Source organism: Scyliorhinus torazame, chromosome 10 (genome assembly GCF_047496885.1).
Source record: "Scyliorhinus torazame isolate Kashiwa2021f chromosome 10, sScyTor2.1, whole genome shotgun sequence".
NCBI lineage: Eukaryota > Metazoa > Chordata > Chondrichthyes > Carcharhiniformes > Scyliorhinidae > Scyliorhinus > Scyliorhinus torazame.
Genome location: NC_092716.1, coordinates 218,936,661 through 218,958,349, shown reverse-complemented (window position 1 = coordinate 218,958,349; position 21,689 = coordinate 218,936,661). Strand labels below are relative to the sequence as shown.

At 47.0% G+C, this 21,689-nt stretch overlaps 1 protein-coding gene across 2 annotated transcripts in view; it reads left to right on the top strand.

Annotated features, from left to right (window-relative positions):
* Window positions 1-21,689, top strand: part of LOC140384582 (ethanolamine kinase 1-like) — a 605,708-nt gene that overhangs the window by 153,909 nt on the left and 430,110 nt on the right. For both annotated transcript variants that reach the window (XM_072466412.1, XM_072466413.1), the window contains exon 3: window positions 5,653-5,793. In XM_072466412.1, coding sequence (XP_072322513.1) covers window positions 5,653-5,793 — 141 coding nt within the window. The remainder of the gene's footprint in view (window positions 1-5,652; window positions 5,794-21,689) is intronic.

Sequence of the window (21,689 nt, the reverse complement as noted above, 5' to 3'; positions counted from 1 at the left end):
TCAACACCCCGTGTGACCCAGAGGGGTTCGTCTGCCAGGTTGACGCCGATGTGGCCTTCACGGCCTCCAATCTGCCGGCCACGGATGAACGCCTTATCCACATTCGCCGCGAGACTGCGGCTGACCCCCTACTACAGCGTGTCATATGCCACATGACAGACGGGTGGCTCAAGGGCCAGTGCCCGCAGTTCTACAATATCAGAGACGATCTGGCAATAGTCGATGGTGTCCTCCTGAAGCTGGACCGCATCGTGATCCCGCACAGCATGCGCCAGCTCGTTTTGGAACAGTTACACGAGGGCCATCTTGGCGTGGAGAAGTGCCGACGGAGGGTCCGAGAGGCTTTGTAATGGCCCGGCATCAATGAGGACATCGCCAACACAGTGCTCAACTGCCCCACCTGTCAGCAGTTCCAGCCGGCCCAACCACGTGAGACCCTACAGCCCCATGAGTTGGTCGCGTCCACTTTAAGGTAGGCGTTGACCTGTTCCATGCGCTCGGCAGGGACTATGTTCTGATTGTAAACTATTTAACTACCCAGAGGTCGTACGCCTGCACGACATCACATCATCGGCGGTCATCCGTGCCTGCAAGGAGACCTTTGCTCGTCACGGCATCCCACTCACTGTGATGTTGGACAATGGCCCCTGCTTCGCGAGCCAGAAATGGTCCACCTTTGCCGGCAGGTCCAACTTTGTTCATGTGACGTCCAGTCCCCTGCACCCCCAATCCAATGGCAAAGCGGAAAAGGGCATCCACATCGTCAAACGGCTCCTCTGCAAGGCTGCCGATGCAGGATCCGACTTCTAACTCGCCTTGCTGGCCTATCGTTCGGCCCCACTCTCCACGGGCCTGTCGCCAGCCCACCTGCTCATGGGTCGCACCCTCAGGACCACGGTGCAGTCCATTCACGTCCCAGACCTCGACCACGTTCCAGTCCTTCAGCGGATGCAACAGTCTCGTGCATAACACAAGGCGGCGCATGACGCTCGGGCGACTGATCTCCCTGCTCTGGTGCCAGATGACAACGTCCACATCCATCTTCCGGAGGGTGGCTGGTCTGCAACTGCTGTGGTTCTTCGGCAGGTGTCTCCCCGCTCGTTCCTGGTTCATTTGCCAGATGGTTCCATTCGCCGCCGCAATCGGCGTGCCCTTCGTCTCGTTCCACGCTCGCTACGTGATCCTCCACCGGTGCCACGCCCTCCTGTTGTCCCCAGCCTGGACTATGTGGAGATTCTGAATACTCTGCATCCTCCTCACTCTGCCGTGGCCCAGCCCGTTCCTCAGCCGGTGGCTCCTCACCCACCCTTGAGGCGGTCAAACAGAATTCGTCGCCCACCTCAGAGACTCGACTTATGAGGTTTACAATGTTGGACTCTTTGATCTGTTCTGTTATCCTGTTTCATCGTTCCAGTAGTTTGTATATAATGTTCATTTTGTTGTTGGTGTGACACCCTATTTCTCTGCACCAGGCACCTTCCCGTGTAAATAGACCAGCCTCCTGTACATAGTCATGTAAATAACACGCACACACATAGTCAGGTACATTCACTGCACAATATTTATTGTCACGCAGGCACATGTTCTTTATATAAAAGGGGGGTGTCATAATATACACCAGTATATGATAGTGCAGACACACACACACACACACATTGATGGACATGCAGTGGGACCAATCAGCATACACAACACCACAGCCAATCACCAGTGAGAGCACACGCACTATAAAGACGGGACAGGAGAGTTCCCGCTCATTCTAGTAGCAGCCAGCTCGGAGCACAGAGCTCACAGCCTGCAACACAGACATTCACCATGTGTTGAGTGCATCACCTGGTTAGGACTAGGCAAGGGTCAACAGTAAAAGCTGGTATTGCATTTACCCACAGTTCAAGTATGTTAATATAGTTAACCTTGTAATAAAATAGAGTTGCACCACTTCCAGTGTTGGTGACCTGTTTGTGATCCAGAAAACCCAACACATCACCTGGCACCATCAGGTTCCACCCCAACACACTCCCCCACCCATGCGTCCCCCCCCCCCCCTCCCACCGCGCCGCCAACATTGACCCCACCAGACCAATCCCTACCCCCACTTCCCGCACAAGAGGACGAAGAGGATTTCGGCACGCTCCCGGAGTTCCCCGATGACTGGCCAGCATCAGCGCCGCCACCACCGCCATCGGTGCCACCTCCACCACCGCTAGCACAGACTTCGCCGCCACCGTTACGCTGCTCCCAACGAAGCACCAAAGCACCGGATTGGCTGAACCTTTGACGGACTCCGGACCGTCAACATGGACTTTTCTTTTTTCTTCCTTGTTTTCCCCATTCTTAATACTGTACATAATTGCACTATGTGTATATAGTTTCACATCACCCCCGCCGGACTCATTTTTAACAGGGGGTGAATGTGGTGAACCACTGTATTATGGGATGTAAGGTAGGACCTGCACTACAGGTTCGCCGGTAGCCCCTGCCGGCTGGCTCCGCCCACAGAGAACTGTATAAATATGCATGACCTCCATTGCCCTGCCATTTCACCAGCTGCAGCAGGAGGCCACGCATCTGACTGCAATAAAGCCACAGTTGTACCCAATCTGCGTCTTTGTGCAATTGATTGCGCATCAGTTATAAAATGGATGACCAATCCGATCTTGTAAGCTATCAGCTGAGTGGTTTGAACTGAAATTATCCAATTGATCTTAGCTTTTGGAATCCTGATCACAAACTAGTGACTCGGATGGAAGGTGTACTTGTGTTGATGCTGGGTGGTCTTGGATAATGTGTGGTTCTGATATTCACTCCACTGTCTGTACTTGCAAATAAGCAATGACCACTTGAAAGAGATATCGGTGAGAAAGTATTGTCTCTGTACCAATAATCCAACTCGCTTTACTTGGGATGAAATAGGCTCCTTCAAATGGTAGATTGACATGTACTGAGTCTGTCTACTAATTGATTTAAAATGAGTAGGTTAGTGCTTTCCTCAAAATAGCAGGGAAGGGAAATGCAGTTCAATGTTTTCATTGTTAATACTGTACCACTGATTTCAACCAAGACCTTCAGGGTGGGAACGGGGAGAAGGCGCACCGGGGGAGAAAGTGGAGCAAATGCTCAAGAGAACTGCAGAGAATGAATTAGTTCTGACTAGATTAGCAGAACTCAAGATGGGTAAAACCCTGGTCTCTGATGACATGTACCTTAGTCTCTTTAAGGAAAGCACAGTGGAGATAGACAGAAAAACTGGGATCAGAACCAACTTGCATAAGCACATTATACCATGGACAGACCCAAGAGTACAATGTAGCACTTCTATTCAGTGTGGGTTGGGCAAAAACACTTAGGTAACAGTGGCCTAGTTCAGGCGAGGAGCTGCTATGAACAATTCTTGGAGTCAATAAAAATTGTTAGCATTTAAAGGTGCATGATTTAATCAGAGTATGTTCCTTTACAGAAGTCGTTGGATAAATAAAGTAAATGCTGTAGATGTTGTCAATATAGATCTGAAGAAGATGTTTGATAAGATGTTCTAGAAGAATTCTGTTAGCAACCTAAAAAGGAGGTTAACAGATGGTACAAAAGGTTTAGGAATAATGTGCATTGCAAGGCTGCGCATGGAAGTTACTCCCTCCATGCAACCAATCATATTTACCCATCCTGTTCCCATATTGGTTAGTCCTTCATCCACCTCCACAACCTAATCTTGAACGTTGACAGGGACTTTCTGACCACAACACGGGCAGGATCAGAAATTCCCACTCAAAGTCAACAGACTTTTGGTTCTCTCCAATTTTTCAGGTCCCGCCCGTGCCAATTCCCTCCACTGGCGGGACTGGAAAACCCTGGCCGAGTTTCTGTCTCCACCATTAATTCCAGAGGTAAATTCCATGACTCTCAATTAATGCCCTGTGTAAAGAAATTTATCCTGTCCCGTGTCGTAAATCTCTAACTTTTAATCTTGAATCTATCTATTCTTGATCTCTCAGCTGCCAAAGCAGTCCGCTTCCATGTCACACCTTTTCATAATTTTAACAGTTCTTTCATATGATCCTGTAATCTGTTCTCCACTAATGAAAGAAGTCACAAATTATCATTTTTTCCCTTCGTATTTATATTTCCTCATGTTGGGCAGTTTCCCAGTAAATCTGAGTTGTACCTTCTCTAAAGCCTCAATGTCCTTACTAAGCTCTGCAATCCATCTGTTTAGCACAGGGCTAAATCGCTGGCTTTGAAAGCAGACCAAGGCAGGCCAGCAGCACGGTTCAATTCCCGTATCAGCCTCCCCGAACAGGTCGGAATGTGGCGACTAGGGGCCTTTCCCAGTAACTTCATTTGAAGCCTACTTGTGACAATAAGTGATTTTCATTTCATTTCATTTCATTTCATCTTAAACTGTGGAGCTAATGCTGCACACAAATTTTCCAACCAAGACTGTATTAAGGTTTGGTATTGGCTGATCGTTATCTGTTGATTTACAGTAAAGGTGCATCAGATAGACCTGAAAATATATTTTAAAGCGTTTTCATTACAAACAAAATCCAAAGAAGTACTTATATATGTTCACAAGCAAAAAACTACAGATGCTGGAAATCTGAAATAAAAATAGGAAGTGCAGGAAAATACTTAGCAGGTATAGCAGCATCTGTGGAGAGAGAAAAATAAAGTTAATGGACAGAATTCTCCTCTGGTCCTGCTGATGGATTCAATGACGAGATGGGAAGGGAATTCAGTGGTATTGCAAAGATTGGTTTCACCCCGGTGTGAATTTCCGGCAGGATCTTCCACTGGTGCCCACCATGGCAGTTTGGGAAACTCACTGGAGGCTGGCATGAAAGTGATTTGCATCTCACTAATTGGATGCAGATGAAGGCCTGACTCCCCCCACTCCCGATTCTCCGCAACATCAGTGGGAAATCACGCCGGTCCAGAATACATCTGGAACTACCTGGTGTGCAGAAGATGGGATCTCACCTGCACATTGCCTGGGGCTACCTCTGGAGTTTGAATGGAGGCCTGGACCCCAGAACATTACAGCATTGGTTGGGGGGAGCAGCTATCTGGTGGATCCACCAGCTTCAGTGTCATTGAGGAGGTCCATCTTCCAGCCTCAGAGTGTTCCTGGAGATCCGTCTTCCTTTTCAGGAAGCCCATCATCTTTCTTCAATGGCGGGTCGATAATGTTGGTCGCCTTTTAAATCTGGCACCCAGGCATGATGGCGGGATTCATGCCATCATGCTCGCCCCACCACGGAATGTGGTGTTAAACCCCCGAGTGCATAACTAATGAGGTCTTGGCCAGAAGATATGGACTGGTTTCCCGCCGGTCTCTGCAGCGGGAAACATACCACGTTCCCACCCTGCCGCAGGACTTAATCCCAGATAGGAGAATTCCGACCAACATCTCAAGTCAAATGTGACTCTTTGCAGTTCTAATGAAAAGTCACGTTCAACTCAAAATGTTAACTCTGTGTCTCTCTCCACTGATGCTGCCCGACCTGCTGAGTATTTCAAACACTTTCTGATTTGGAAAAGAATATAATGTGAAAGATTTAGTCGATGGAAACATAATTTGCAACAGTAATAATGCACTACGAATATAGTAATGATATTTAAATGAATAACACATGTATTTTATTTTGTCCTCCAAAGGCTTGTAGCCAAGGAAATGGCCCACTTTCATTCTGTTCAAACTGATAATTGCTATCCTACGGAACCCATCCTTTGGAAGACTCTCTCCAAGTACCTGACTTTGCTGAATACCAGCCTGCCTATGCCAACATCACATGTGAGGTAGGAGCAAAATCAATAGTTTTTCCCTTGAAATACAACTCTTTCAAGATTAAAGTACTTTTTAATGCATTCATACAAAATTTCTTTTTCAGCTGTTTTAACAGAAGCATTAACCCATTTTTAATGGGTGAGTGCCTTAGTTGCAATAAGAAACAAAGCAATTGCATTAAGCATTGTAACCATTCCTGGGGACATTTTTGAGCAGCCTAATTTGTAGTAATTTCTAATACATTGCAGAATTGTTCACACATTGTGCAAACTTCATTTAAATCATCCCATTGTGTCCCGCCTTGCTCTTTGCAAGAGCAACTCAGCTAGTTCCAATACCTCCCCTTTGCCCTGCATATCTTTTTTCTCCTCATGTGCTTATCCCATTCTCAAACCCTCAGGCCATGCATTCCAGATGTTAACGACATGCTACATAAAGACGTGTATCCTCGCGGTGCCATTGATTCTTTTGCCAATCATCTTAAAATCATTGCCTACTGGTTCGCAATCTTTCTGCCAATGCAAACAGTTTTCTATCTATTCTGCCTAGATTTTGAACACCTCTATCCCTGCCCTCTGAAACTTCTCTTCTTTAAGGAGAACAATCCCAGCTTCACTAATCTATCCACCAAAGACCCTCATCCCTGGATTCATTCTTGTGAATCTTTTCTATACCTTCCCTAAAGCCTTCACATCCGTACTAAATTACGTTACCCAGAAATGGACACACTAGTCCGGTTGAGGCAGAACCAGTGGCCGGAAGTTCGCGCCAGGAGTGCACACCTGCCAGTGGGTTCCGCAGCCGAGTGGAGTGGTTACAATTGGAAATCCCATTGACAAGCAGCGGGAAGATAGAATCCCGCCGCTTGCAAACAGCGCGCGGCCACGAAACACACAGGTGGGAAACCGGAAAATTTCACCCAATGTTTTATACAGATGCACCATAACATCCTTGCTTTTGTACTCTATGCACTTCATAAATCCCAGGATCTTTTTAACTACTTTCACAGCATAACCTGCCACCTTCAAAGCTTTGTGTGCATATACCCACAGCTCTCTGTGCTTCTGTGCTTTCTTTAGAATTGTGCCCTTTATTTTTTATTGCTTCACTTTGTTCTTAAATGTATCACCCACGCTCTTCGTTAAATTTCATCTGCCACCAGACTGCCCATTCTACCCTAAAATAAGCAAAGTACTGTGGATGCTGGAGTTTGAAACAAGAACAGAGAATGCTGATAAAATTCAGCAGGTCTGCCAGCATTAATATGGAAAGAATCAGAGTTAATATTGCGAGTCATGGACTCTTTGTCAGAACTGAAAGGAGGGAGAATGTGCTAGGGCCGTAGAAACTTTAAGAACAAATGACAAATGGCCCATTCTACCAGCCTATCTAACCCCTCTTGAAATCTATCACTATCCTCCTCACAGTACACAATGCTTCCAGGTGTTGTGTCAACTGCAAAGTTTGCAATTCTGCCCTACACACCCACATTAAGGTCATTAATAAATGTCAAAAAAAGCAGAAGTTCTAGTACCAAGTTAGACCCTCAGGAAATTCACTGTATATCTTCCTTCAGACTGAACAACTGTTCGTCACTACTCAGGGCAGAATTCTCCCGTGCCCACACCAGAGGGTTGAATGGAGGGTGGGGCATGGAAGAATTCAGCAGAATGGCCCAAAAGCCAATATTACCCTGGCATGAAATTCCACTGGTGCCTACCATACTGGATTGAGGAAATCTGCTGGTGGCCAGCGTGGAACAGATTTGCATCCTGCTAACGGAATGTAGATCAAGACCTGACTGGAATATTCTACCCATGCCTGGTTCTCCGTGACACTAACGGGAAAACATGCCGATCCAGAAAACATCTGGAACAACGTGAGTGTAGGATTTGGGGCTTACCTACACAATGCCTGGTGCAGTCTCCGGGATTCGGGATGGAAGCTGGAGCCCCGCAGCAGTCAGTGGGGGAGCGGCTATCAGATGGATCCTGCAGATTCAGTGTCATCGAGGAGGTCCATCTTCCTGCCTCAGAGCGTTCCTGGAGATCCATCTTCTTTTTCAGGTGGTCTACTTCTTTCTTCAACGGTGGGACGGTAATGCCGGGCGCATTTTGGGTACGGCACCCGGATATGGTGGTGGGACGCCTACCATCCAGGCCTGCCCCAGAATATTAAATTCCCGGATGCATAATTAATGAAGTCAAGGCCGGACGATATGGCTTCCTGTTGACCTCTGTAGCGAGAAACATTCCTGCCTTGGCCCCTGCCATGGGACTTAGTCCCGGATGGTAGAATTTTGCCCCCATTTCCTGTCACCATGTCAATTTTGTATCCATGCTGCCCTTGCGCCTTTTATTCCATGGGTTTCGACTTTGCTGACAAGTCTGTTATGTGGAGTAAAAAGTACTTTTGATGAACAAAAGTAATCAAAATAGTTGAAAACTAGTGGTAGGTTAAGTGAAACAGGCTGTAGATTAAAAGGTCAGTTGTGGGTGCAGGTATTGGATAAAGAGCAATTATGGGTCATTTTTTACTTCTGGAATGGTGGCTGGGGTGATGCAGGGTGGGTGGTGGTGGGGGGGAAGGATGGGGGAGGGGTTGTGGCAGGGAAACTAAAAGGATCCTATAGGCAGCATAAGATGATTACTTCTTAAGCCTTTCTTAGATGATAGTTTTATCAGTTAAAACGTTCACTTTTATTTATGTTCGCAGCTCCTTTGAAATATTCATGCCATAATCTGATTAAACTCAGAACCGTGCAGTAACTATGTCTGTTTAATTTCAGTGGATTGAAGGAACTTGAATTGATTTACACAGGGCTATTTTAGTATTTGTGTATGCACTGATTTCACAAGGCAAGTTTCTGATTGTCACATTGTATCGAATTTACAAGGGTGTTGCCAGGGCTCGCGGGACTGTTATAGGGAGAGATTGGACTTTTTTCTTTTGAGTGTATGAGACTGAGAGGTGATCTTATAGAGGTGTGTAAGATCATGAGAGGCATGTATAGGGTGAATGCACTCCGTCTTTTTCCCAGGGTTGGGGAATCGGGAACCAGAGCGCATAGGTCTAAGTTGAGAGGGGAAAGAATAAATGGGAACCTGATGAGCAACATTTTTACACAGAGGGTGGTACGTGTGTGGAATCAGCTGCCGGACGAAGTGGTTGAAGCAGGGACATTGGATTGGATTGGATTTATTTATTGTCACGTGTACCAAGGGACAGTGAAAAGTATTTTTCTACGAGCAGCTCAACAGATCATTAAGTACATGAAAAGAAAAAGCAATAAAAGAAAATACATAATAGGGCAACACAAGGTACACAATGTAACTACATAACACCGGCATCGGGTGAAGCATACAGGGGTGTAGTGTTAATGAGGTCAGTCCATAAGAGGGTCGTTTAGGAGTCTGGTAACAGCGGGGAAGTCAATCACCAGCTCTTTAGTTTTGCGGGAGTGATTGTTGTTGCTGCACCACTCCACAAGGTTCTCTATCTCCCTCATGTATTCTGACTCGTCGTTATTCGAGATCCGGCCCACTATGGTCGTATCGTCAGCAAACATGTAGATGGTCTGAGGACCTGGGTTCGAATCCCGACCCTGGGTCACTGTCCGTGTGGAATTTGCACATTCTCCCCTTGTCTGCGTGGATTTAACCCCCGCAACCCAAAAGATGTGCTGGTTAGGCGGATTGGCCATGCTATATTGCCTCTTAATTGGAAAAAAAAATTGGGTACTCTAAATTTATTTTTAAAAACTTGTAGATGGAGTTGGAACCAAATTTTGCCATGCAGTCGTGTGGGTATAGGGAGTATAGTAGGGGGCTACGTATGCAGCCTTGCAGGGCCCCGGTATTGAGGACTATTTGGAGGAGGTGTTGTTTATTATTACTGATCGTGGTCTGTGGGTCAGAAAGTCGAGGATCCAGTTGCAGAGTGGGGAGCCAAGTCCTAGGTTTTGGAGCTTTGATATGAGCTTGGCTGGGAATTATGGTGTTGAAGGCGGAGCTGTAGTCAATAAATAGGAGTCTGATGCAGGAGTCCTTGTTGTCGAGATGCTCTCGGGATGAGTGTAGGGCCATGGAGATGGCGTCTGCTGTGGACCGGTTGCGGCGGTATGCGAATTGCAATGGATCAAGGCATCCTGGGAGTATGGAGGTGGTGTGCTTCTTTGTCAACAGTTAAAAGGCATTTGGACAGGTACATGGATAGGAAAAGTTTCGAGGGACCTCCGGAGCAACCATGGAGTGAGCGGTCGCACATTTGGCAGCTCCCTCTCATGGTGGTCTTTTTGTGACTTTTATGCCGGATTGTTGCAGAGATTTTGTAGAGAAAGGGTGTAGAAGCAGGAACAGAAGAAAGGGACCCGCAGTTTATGAAGCTGAGGCCCAGAAGTCATTGGAAAAGAACGAATCAGGCGGTGGTGGCGAGTGAGGAGTGGAGAACGCGCATGGGGATGGCGGATGAACAGCGTCGGACCCCGTCAGCTCAGTGGTCGATGGACCAGTTGGTGAGATTCTTAAATGAGAAGTTCACCCAACAACAGAAGGAGAGTGCGGAGGACCTGACCCGGGCGGTGGACTCGATCAAGGCAGCGGTTGACCACGTGGAGATGAAATTGGCGGCCCAGGGTCAGACGATCCAGAGGTTGGAGTTGCTGGCGGGGGAGCAGGAGGACCAGTCCATCTTGATGGCAGCAGAGATTGGGATGCTGCGTGACCAGCAGAAGAGGCTGCTGGAGAAAGTGAAGGATCTGGAAAATCGTTCTCGGAGGCAGAACATTCGGATTGTGGGTCTGTCGGAGGAAATCGCAGGATCGGATGCTGGTGCGTATGTGGGGAAGATGTTGGAGAAGCTGTTTGGGGAAGGTTCATTTGATTGGCGCTGGAGGTGGATCGGGCCCACGGGACACTGATGCGCAAGTCCCAGGGAGGTGTGCCACCAAAGGGGATGGTGGTTCCTGGACAAGGAACGCATTATGAGGTGAGCCAAGCAGATGTGGCGATGTACGTGGGAGGATGTCGAGATCTGGGTGTATCAGGACCTGGGAGCAGAGCTCGCAAAGAGGAGTGCGAGCTTTGATAAGGTCAAGTCGGCCCTGGACAAGAAGGGCATAAAGTTTGGACTCCTGTACCCGGCCTGCCTATGGGTGACCTATGGGGACCGGGAGTGGTAATTTGGCTCGGAGGAGGAAGCTTTATGAAGGAGAATAGACTGACAGGAGAAGGAGGATCTTGAACTTTGATTGAGGAGAACTGAACTATATTTTGTAAAACTTTGGATTTGGGCTGGTTGGACTTATTTCGGGGGTTTTGTTTGTTTCTTGCCCGGTTCTTTTTGGTTCCGTTTGGGGTTATGCTGGTATATAGTAATTTGTAAAAGGAGGAGGGGTGGGCCTGTGTGCTCAGACCTTGGGAGGGATTGTTTGTTTGTTTTTGCTTCTTGCCTTTGTTTCGACTGTTTGCACTAAGAGCGCAGAGGAGGGGAACCAATGTGGGGTAAGATGTTAGGCGCCATGGGTGGGGGCTGCCAAGCTAGCTGGGAGGGCTAGTTCACAGAAGCAAAGTGGGGGGTGAGCTGAAGACCGGTGTGGGGGGGGGGGGGGGGCGGAATGGGAGGGGGTTTGGGGGGGGTGCTAGACTGCTGACAGGGAGGGGACTTTCTAATTGGAGCAGGAGGAGGGTTGATGACAGTGGTTGTCCGAGGCGGGCCAGGGGAGGTGCGGGGCATGGACCGAAGACTGTCCTAGGACTAGGCGAGGCATTGGTTGATCGGCGGGGGAGGGGGGGCTGTGCACCCCGACCAGGCTGGTCACGTGGAGCATTCAGAGTCTGAATGGGCCAGTCAAAAGGGCCCATGTGTCCGCACACTTGAGGCAACTGAAGGCGGACGTGGCCATGTTGCAGGAGATACATTTGAAGGTGGGGGATCAGATTAGGTTGAGGAAAGGATTGGTTGGGCAGGTGTTTCATTCGGGATTAGACTTTAAAACGAGGGTGGTGGCAATCCTGGTCAATAAATGGTGGCTTTGAGGAAGGGAAGATAGAGGCGGACCCGGGAGGGTAGATACATTATGATTGGTGGGAAGCTGGAGCGAATGGCTATAGTATTCAGTAAAGGAGCTGCGGGGGTTTATGAAGCGCATGGGGGGGGTTGATCCGTGGAGATTTGTGAGGCCAAGGAATAAGGAGTTCTCATTCTACTCCCATGTACACAAGGTGTATTCCCGGATAGACTGCTTTGTTTTGGATAAAACGCTACTGGCTGAAGTGTTGGATGCTGAATATTCAACAATTGTGGTGTCAGACCACGCCCCACACTAGGTAGACCTGCAAGTCAACAAGGGAAAGGCTCAGCGGCTGCAATGGAGGTTAGATGTGGGGCTGTTAGTGGAGGAGGAGGTGTGCGAGCGGGTGAGGGAGGCCGTTCAGGGTATATAAAGATCAATGACACAGGTGAGGTTTCAGCGGGGATGGTGTGGGAGGCACTGAAGGTGGTTGTTAGGGGGGAACTCATCTCAATCCGGGCACATAAGGAGAAGACTGAGTGGGCGGAGTTGGACAGGCTGGTAGACGAGATTTTACGGGTGGACAGGAGTTATGCGGAGTCTCCGGATGAGGGGCTTTTGAAGGAGCGTCAGAGACTGCAGCTGGAATTTGGGCTTCTGTCCACAGGTAAGGCGGAGGGACAGCTGAGGAAGGTAAAGGGGGCGGAGTATGAATACGGGGAAAAAGCCAGCAGGATGTTGGCGCATCAGCTGAGGAAACAGGAGGTGGCGAGAGAGATTGGGAAAGTAAAGGATACAGGGGGTTTTACCGGCGGGGTAAATGATGTGTTTCGGGAGTTCTACAGTAGATTATATAAATCGGAACCCCCAGCTGGGGAAGAGGGTATGAGGCGATTTCTGGGGGGGCTGGAGCTCGAGGATAGATGAGGAGTTGGTGGAGGGTCTGGGAGCCCCAAATGGGCTTGGGGAGGTTATAGACGGGCTGGGGGCGATGCAATCGGGTAAAACCCCAGGACCCAATGGATACCCGGTTGAGTTTTATAAAAAGTTTTCTGGGTTGCTGGTAAAGGCTTTTAATGAGTCAAAGGAGCTGGGAGTGCACCCCCTAAAGTTATCGCAGGCATCGATCTCCCTTATTTTAAAGCGGGATAAGGATCCGGAGAGTTGTGGGTCGTATAACCCACATTGAATGTTGAATGTGGATGCAAAATTGCTGGCAAAGATCTTGGCCACACACATAGAGGATTGTGGCCTGGAGGCAATAAGGGAGGACCAGACGGGATTTGTGAAGGGACGACACCTGATGTCCAATATTAGACGGCTCCTAAATGTGATAATGATGCCTGCGGAGGGGCGCGAGGTCGAGGTGATGGTGGCCATGGATGCAGAGAAGTCCTTTGATGGAGTGGAATGGAGGTACCTGTGGGATGTCCTGGGAAGGTTCGGGTTCGGGCAGGGATTCGTGGATTGGGTCTGGTTGCTTTATCAGGCACTGGTGGTGAATGTAAGGACCAACCGGGTCTGGTTGGAGTATTTTAGTCTGTGCAGGGGGACAAGGCAGGGGTGCCCACTCTCCCCACTACTGTTTGCCCTGGCCATAGAGCCTTTGGCAATGGTGCTTACGTCATCAAACATTTGGCGGAAATAGTGAGAGGGGGGATGGAGCATAGGGTTTCGCCCTATGCGGACGATTTGCTCCTGTATATAATAGACCCATTGGGGTGACTGCAGGGATTATGGGAATACTGGAGGAATTTGGCTGGTTCTCAGGTTACAAATTAAACATGGGTAAGAGTGTGGTCTTCACGATCCAGGCAAGGGGGTGGGAGAGGAGACTGAGGGAGATGCCGTTCAAAGTGGTGGGAGGGAGTTTTAGGTATCTGGGGATTCAGGTGGCAAGGGACTGGGGGCAGCTTCATAAATTACATAGGGCAGGGTAATTGAGCAAATGAAAGGGGACTTCCGCATGTGGGACATGCTCCCGCTGTCATTGGCGGGGAGGGTACAGACTGTGAAGATGAGTCCTCCCGAGATTGCTATTTGTGTTTCAGTGTCTCCCAATCTTTATCCCCAAGGGATTTTTTAGGAAAGTGACATGTTGATCTCGGATTTTATATGGGCAGGGAAAGCCCCGAGAGTGAAGAAGAGCCTTCTTGAGCGGGGGTGCGGGGAGGGAGGCTTGGCCCTTCCAAACTTTATTAACTACTACTTCAATCGCTAGGAAGTGGGTAGTGGGGGAGGGGTCGGTGTGGGAGCGAGTGGAGGCAGCATCTTGTAAGGGCACGAGTCTGGAGGCTCCGTTAACGGCAACTCTGCCATTCTGCTGCTGGCTCCGTACTCCAGAAGCCCAATGGTAGTGGCAGCCCTGAGAGTGTGGGGGCAATGGAGATAGCACAAGAGACTGGAGTGGTCACCAATCTGTGACAATCACCAGTTCGCTCCGGGGGGGCTGGATGAGGGTTTTAGGAGGTGGAGCGGGCAGGGACTGAGAGGTTTGGAGATCTCTTCATTGAGGAGGGGTTCCCAAACCTGGAGGAGATAGAGGAGGAGTTTGAGTTGTTGGTGGGAATGGATTTTGGTACCTGCAGGTACGGGACTTTGTCCGGAGGCAGGTTCCAAGCTTCCCTCGCCTCCCTCTAAGGGGACTGCAGGATAAGGTGATGTCTAAAACAGGGGTTGGGAAGGGGGGGTCTCAGAAATATATAAGGAATTGATGGAGTGGGAAGGGGTCCCAATCGGGGAGGTGAAGAGGAAGTGGGAGGACGAGTTGGGAGGGTAATTGGAAGTTGGGCTATGAGAGAAGGCCCTGAAAAGATTCAATGCATCCTCGTTGTGTGCCAGGCATAGCCTGATCCATTTCAAGGTGGTTCACAGGGCCCATATGACTGTGGCCCAGATGAGTAGGATTTTTGAGGAGGTGGAGGACAGATGTGGGAGGTGCGGGGGAAGTCCGACGAATCAGATACACATGTTCTGGGCGTGTCCGAAGCTGAGGGGATTCTGACAGCGATTTGTGGACGTCATGTCAGAGGTCCTGGAAGGGAGGGTGACTCCGAGTACAGAGATGGCAATATTTGGGGTGTTGGAAGATCCGGGGTCCCAAGAGGGGAGAGAGGCCGAAGTTTTGGCCTTTGTCTCCCTGGTGGCCTGGATACGGATTTTGCTGGGATGGAGGGACTCGGACCTCCAAAGTCGGGGGTGTGGGTCAGCGACATGGCAGGGTTTCTCAGGCTGGAGAAGATTAAGTTCACCTTAAGGGGTTCAATACAGGGGTTCACTCGGAGGTGTCAGCTGTTCATTGATTTCTTTAAGGAAAACTGACCATCAGCAGAAGGGGAGTGGGGGAATGGGGGGCGGAAAAGGGGAGGCATGGCAGTGAAGAATAGGGGTGGGGAATCTAAGCTATGGGTAGCTAGGAGTTAGGGCGGGGGGAAGTTGGGTGTGTTACTGTGGAGTTTTTGCATGTGCTGGACCACTCTGTTATTTAGAATGTTAATATATTGAAATGTCAAAATTATAAATGCCTCAATAAAATGTTTTCTAAAAAAAAAGGAAAGGTTTCGAGGGATATGGGCCAAATGCAGGCAAATGGGGTTAGCTTAGATGGGCTTTTTGGTTGGCATGGAGCAGTTTGCGTTGAAGGACCTGTCTCCGTGTCGTAGATGCTATGATTCTAGTATGGTGATTTGTCACAATGTGCTACAGCTTGCAATCAGCTTTCTGTAGGCAGAGAAAAATTGGAAATTCCAATCAATAGTGACCATCACCAAGCATCCAGTTAGCAAGATGATATAGAAAACCTGTTCAGGTTCTAGAAATAATATGTGAGAAGAAAGGAAGAGCACAGACACATTTTGTTCAAATATTTAAAACTGACAAAGGAGCTAGTTGGAGCATTTCATAGAATTTACAGTGCAGAAGGAGGCCATTCGGCCCATCGAGTCTGCACCGGCTCTTTGAAAGAGCACCCTACCCAAGCCCACACCTCCACCCTATCCCCATAACCCAGTAACTCCACCCAACACTAAGGACAATTTGGGACACTAAGGGCGATTTAGCATGGCCAATCCACCTAACCTGCACATCTTTGGACTGTGGGAGGAAACCGGAGCACCCGGAGGAAACCCACGCACACACGGGGAGGATGTGCAGACTCCGCACAGACAGTGACCCAAACCGGGAATCGAACCTGGGACCCTGTGAAGCGATTGTGCTAACCACCATGCTACCGTGCTGCCCCACAAGTTCTCGTCCGTTCAGTGATTTCTAACTGATTGCAATTTGGGGGGAGCTGAACAGTACACCTTCTGGACAGCAACTTCTAGATTTCTGTGTTTAACAGTGCACTTGCCAATTTCAGAAGTTGCGATCAGTTTCAGAGGAGCAATGACAGTGAACACTGGTCAAAGTTCAGGCCAAGATATTCTGTACACTACTGCAGACACCCCTGCTTGAGTATGAACACTATGTGATGCATCTATATTCATTTGAGAAGGTTATGTTTGTGCCTTTACCCAGAAAGCAAAGAGGGTATCTTTGTGTGGCCTACAAAGCAAATGGTAAGCGGGGAAATGACGTCTATGCCACATCCTGCTTTTCCTTCACTCTGCGGGGCATCTCCTTAGTAATCCCTGTCTAAATGTGCCTTCACATAACTGCAGCATAGGTACCTGCATGTGTAACATCCTTACAGATCCTTGTAAGATAACTTAGCTGAACTTGATCATGGATAACTCAATGCGCATACTGTAAAATTATAAGACAAGTACTGTTGTAATTCTCTGACAGATAAAACTAATGAATTATTAATTTAGACACAGTGACCGGCAACACTCAAGTACCTTTAGGGAATTCTAGACATATTGTAATCATTAAACCACATCTTTGTACTATATTTCCCCCTTGCTGACCTCCACCCCACTGGGTCCACCTCTCCTTAAGGACTGACTTGTAATGTAATATTATTCCATGGGCACAAGCATCTTGCTTAAATGACTGCTCTGAGAGCTTAGACAGTGAGTGTCAATAAGCTACTTGACTGTGAGAGGATCATCCTCGCTGAGCCTGAACCCGTTCTCATCTTACATTCACTGAATTAGTCTTTCTAATAGGTGCCAAAGGTTAACAATCGAAAGTGAAAACCCCATTTAATTTTACCCTCCATAGCCCTGAGATGCTGAGCTTAATTATAGTGCTCCTCCTCTCATCTAAAATAGTATCAGTAAGATCAGTACGGTTTGGGAATTAAAATAGGACCATCTTGGTTTGTATGTCTCAGTTCTGTGCATACGAATTTCATGAATTATGCCAAATACCGACAAAACCCTTGGCAGAGTTCTAAACTTGTAGACACACAGGTAATTTTCTGGATCCATGCTCCTAACAGGAAGCAACGCCCACCAAGAGAGAAATTAAGACATTCTTCCTCAGAAGACACACAGCATGTACCCAAATATCTGATACAGCTTCCAAGTGGTCAAACCTCGCTGACAGAACAAATTTGGAGTGCTATTATAGTTCCAGTTTCTTCCCGTTTAGGGCCAGGGTTGGAAAGAGTTAAGATCTTGCCTTTGTTCCCAATTAACATTACAGATTAGCAGATATTGAAACTCTAGTAATCGCATGCTTAATGAGGAGAAACTAATTCCATTTTCTTAGTACGTAATTTGAATTTTAAATTGGTACCATGGGTATTTTGCACGAATGGGTACAGTTTGCAATTGTACTTGTTCTTTGCTGGGGAAAGCCACCTTTGCAGATAAATAAAACATTCATCAATGTGTTTACTATACCCTGATTCAGCAACCAATCTGAATGACTGCACACTTTAGCCCTCCTGTCTTGAAGATACAGACACATGGTGCAAAGTTACATGGGTATAAATCACCTTCACCCCCTAAGTGCCTGAAAATTGCTGCACAACATGCTGACTAATTTGTCCCCAAATGCCACAAGTACAGCAGCTTGTGATTATGTGACAGAGGGGGTACTGCTTGGGTCCTGGGTCACTTTGTCAGGTTAGATGGACTGGCTAGTGGAGTTGTTCTGGAGGAGGTGAGGAGAGGGGTCGATGGGGAGGAGGGTGGGCGGAATGTGTGGGGGCGCTTGTTACTGAAACTTTAGAAGATTTCAAGGAAGCTTCCACATAGCCGCTTGATGCTTATAATCGACCTCCCAAAATACTCCCACAAATGAGGACAATGGATTCTAGAGTTACACGTATCTGCTGCCACATTTTTGTAGTGCATCAATTTGTGAAAGCTTCTTCAATAGCACCTCCCAAACCCAACTCAACTACCTAGAAAGGCAAGATCAGCAGGCATGGGGAGACACCACTACCTGCATGCTAACCTCCAAGTCACGCACCATCCTGACTTGGAACTGTATCACCATTCCGTCAGCGATGAAACACTTGCCATTGTGTAGTTCAGTTTCTTTCTATGTGCAAGTTACTCTAAAAGCGAAAAAGTTGGTGGCATGTATTTTACAAAAGAAATTCATAAGAACTGCACAGTACTATTCATGGGTTAAAATCTTGAGAACTCCCTACTAATTCGTACAGATTTACATCTTACATTGCAATGGTTCAAGAAACTGATTCAGCATCACCTTCACAAAAGCAGTTAGGGTTGGGCAGTAAATGCTGGCCTTGCCACGACACCAGTATTGCATGACCAATGGAGAAAAATATCCATGCAAACTAATGTTCTTTGGACATCTTTTTTCGAGGTTAGCACACATGAGAGTAAGAGGCCATTATTCCAAAGAAAGGGAATTCTCTCTGCATTTTTAAGGTGGATTTGGCACATTTGCCTATGTTGCTAACTTTTGGTTGGCTCTTAATTCGTAATTTGCTCTGTTTGTTTAACCTTTGCTCTAGAGTCGCCGGGTATCTTAATGATACCGCGACGAGGTTCACGAGGTTCAAGTTCAAGGACTGATCAATGACTCAACACACCAATTAGTAAGATTCAAATCAAAACACATTTATTATACAGTAAATCACTACTCATGCATAAACTCTATTTTCTAGACTATTCCTATCACTAAAAGGCCTATACTTAGCTTCGGACTGGCCCACCAGGTCAGGGGAACAAATGGCCTTTCGTTCAGGTCCTGAGTCTGCAGGATTCAAAAGCTGGTATGGACTAGTAGCTAGGAGCGCCTATCACATAGCGAGCGTTGACTGGAGACTTACTTGGTTGATGTGGCAGCTTAGACAGGTCACTTTCACGGGTTGATTCAAGTTGCTGAGTGACCCTGCCAAAGAAGGACGATTTGAACTTGGGGGCTTTACTTTATAGTCCGCAGGGGCTTCCCGCCCTTCGGGGCGGACCCCGTACCTGGTTCCAAGTGATTGGACTGTGTTCCGATCACTTGGATCAATTTCTCCAATACTGGAGTTGTTCCCTGATCGCTGGGCGGTCCCTAAATGTCCGTTGGCCTTCCTTTGTCTTGGCTCCTGCTGCGCCGAGGAGTCTGGTCTGGCTTTATTCACCTTAACTGTTGCAATTGTGCCTTGGAATTGCTCATTACTATGCAGATGGCTGCTGGTTTCAGTGCTGTCTGGTTTTTTTTGCAGGTTTCAATACACATGATTTCTGTACTTGCTAGTCTTTGCCTGTGTTGATGCTGGCCTTGCCACGACACCAGTATTGCATGACCAATGGAGAAAAATATCCATGCAAACTAATGTTCTTTGGACATCTTTTTTCGAGGTTAGCACACATGAGAGTAAGAGGCCATTATTCTAAAGAAAGGGAATTCTCTCTGCATTTTTAAAGTGGATTTGGCACATTATTGGCATATTCAAACACACACATCATGATAGACAGACCAGGACAAGGACAGGACCTGATTAACAACACACTCAGGGAGTCACCACGTGCAGAGTATCAAGACAGAACTGTAAATAGCATGTTAGAATAAAACAGCGTTGTACCAAATACAACCGTGTTGGCTCATCAGTACATCAGAGCACCCAACACCACATACTCCCCACAAATTTTATAGAGCAATAAGTGCCCGAAGCAGAAAAGGTAACTTGGCTGGTGTGTTACCTTGCCTGCCCTGGTCAGGTCATTGAACATTTTCCGATGTTTATTTACTGATCTGTTGAATGGTGAATGTTGCATTTACGACACTTGTGGAGAAAATACAGCTTACAGGATTTAGCAGCCCCTTTGCAACTCCCCATTATTTGAGTCACCTTTGTTGCTTCTTCCATACACACTAATTGTCATAATGTTACATCTGCCTGTCCCTTTGTTGCATCAATTGATTCTCAATGGAGAAAGAAAATATCCAGCCCAATCAACAGCTTTAAATTGGACATTGCTAAAGCCATCCTCATAACCTCAAATTACATTCTTCAGTTTAACCTTCTACTTGGGCTTATCGCTACTGTTTGGAGCACTATGGGTATTGGCAAAATTCTCGCATCATGCAATAGAAAGAAAAATAAATGTATTGGTACATAAAGTTTAAAATACTGTAGCATTTTTACCCTGTCAGATTCAATTGTAATCAGTAGGATATTTTCTTTCAAGGCACCATTCACAAATCAGTTTGCATCTTGTTATTTAGAAATGTTGATGCGTCTCATTTACTTGCCTTTGTAAATATGCAAAAACATTAACTAAACGTCATTCATAAACCACAAAGTGTGAAGAATAAAATGTTTAAGATATGTAAATGGTAAGGAGCAGGAGAATTGGAAAGTGTCTAATTGCCATTATTATTAGGCACAGTAGCAAATTGTGAATATTTTCAATGAATTGTAGAATGTGCTCGTTAAAGGGCAATTAGGCATGGTCAATAAACGTTGGTCAAGTCCGTGATGTCCTAAGTTAATATTTAAAAAGTGTGTTTAAGAATCAATATTAAGGCTGTATCTTTCACTGATTCAGCAGTAGATGAAGGACAGCAATACAAGTGTGGGGCAGAATAAGGGGAGGTAGCAGATGAAGAAGCAAAGGGAGGTCATGATGATCATAGCAGTTGAATGGTCATTGGTGACAAAGAAGCACAAGCAGGGTCTTGAAGCAGGCAAGTGGATAATTGACGTAAGGAGCAAGGTAGGAAATGGTTGAGGAGTGTATAGGAAATGGCCACGAGTAGGGAAGAATGGCAAGTTGTGGGAAGGAAGGAGAATTTAGCATGGGAGCAGCAAGTGGAATGGAAGTGGCTCCTATGTAAATGAGATCAGTGGAACCAGCAAGGCAAAAGGACGAATAGAGCTTAAAGTGCCTTGAGAGCAGGTAAATTCTGTAAGGAAAAGGGGAGTTGTGCGCCACAGTAAATAATTGGGAGATCCAGGAGAGAGGTGAGAGTTGGTTAGATGGAGGAAAGACAACTTTGTGTATTGCAGTATATCTGGAGGAGGTGGAAATGTGAATAAGAGGTCACCAGGTAACTGAAGGCTTGGAATCACAATGTGGCAAGTTTTAATGTAAATGGTGTTGCAAAACTCAAGAACTGTTGTACAGGATGGAAGGGTAATGCGTACAAGAAGTGTACATCATGTGCAAGACTTAATTATTATAATTGACAAATAAATAGCATATGTGATCAAGGAAACTGCACAAAATCTGGACATTTGTGTTTTATTCATACCATCATTCACCACAGTGTCCCATACGTAAGAATGTAAATATTTTCCAGTAAAATCCATGATCAGTAGTCTTTTCTGTCAAGTCATAGAATCCCTAGACAATTCTTGCAATGCAGAAGGAGGCCATTCGGCCCATCAAGTCTGCATCTTTACCTAACCAGATTCTCACTACTTATCTCTCTATCTGGGAACAGTTCTAACTGGGTCTCTGATCCATTAATACGGTCCACCTTGATGCTAATTCCCCTGTATTATGGTTTAAGTGAATAAGTTTAAACCTGCTC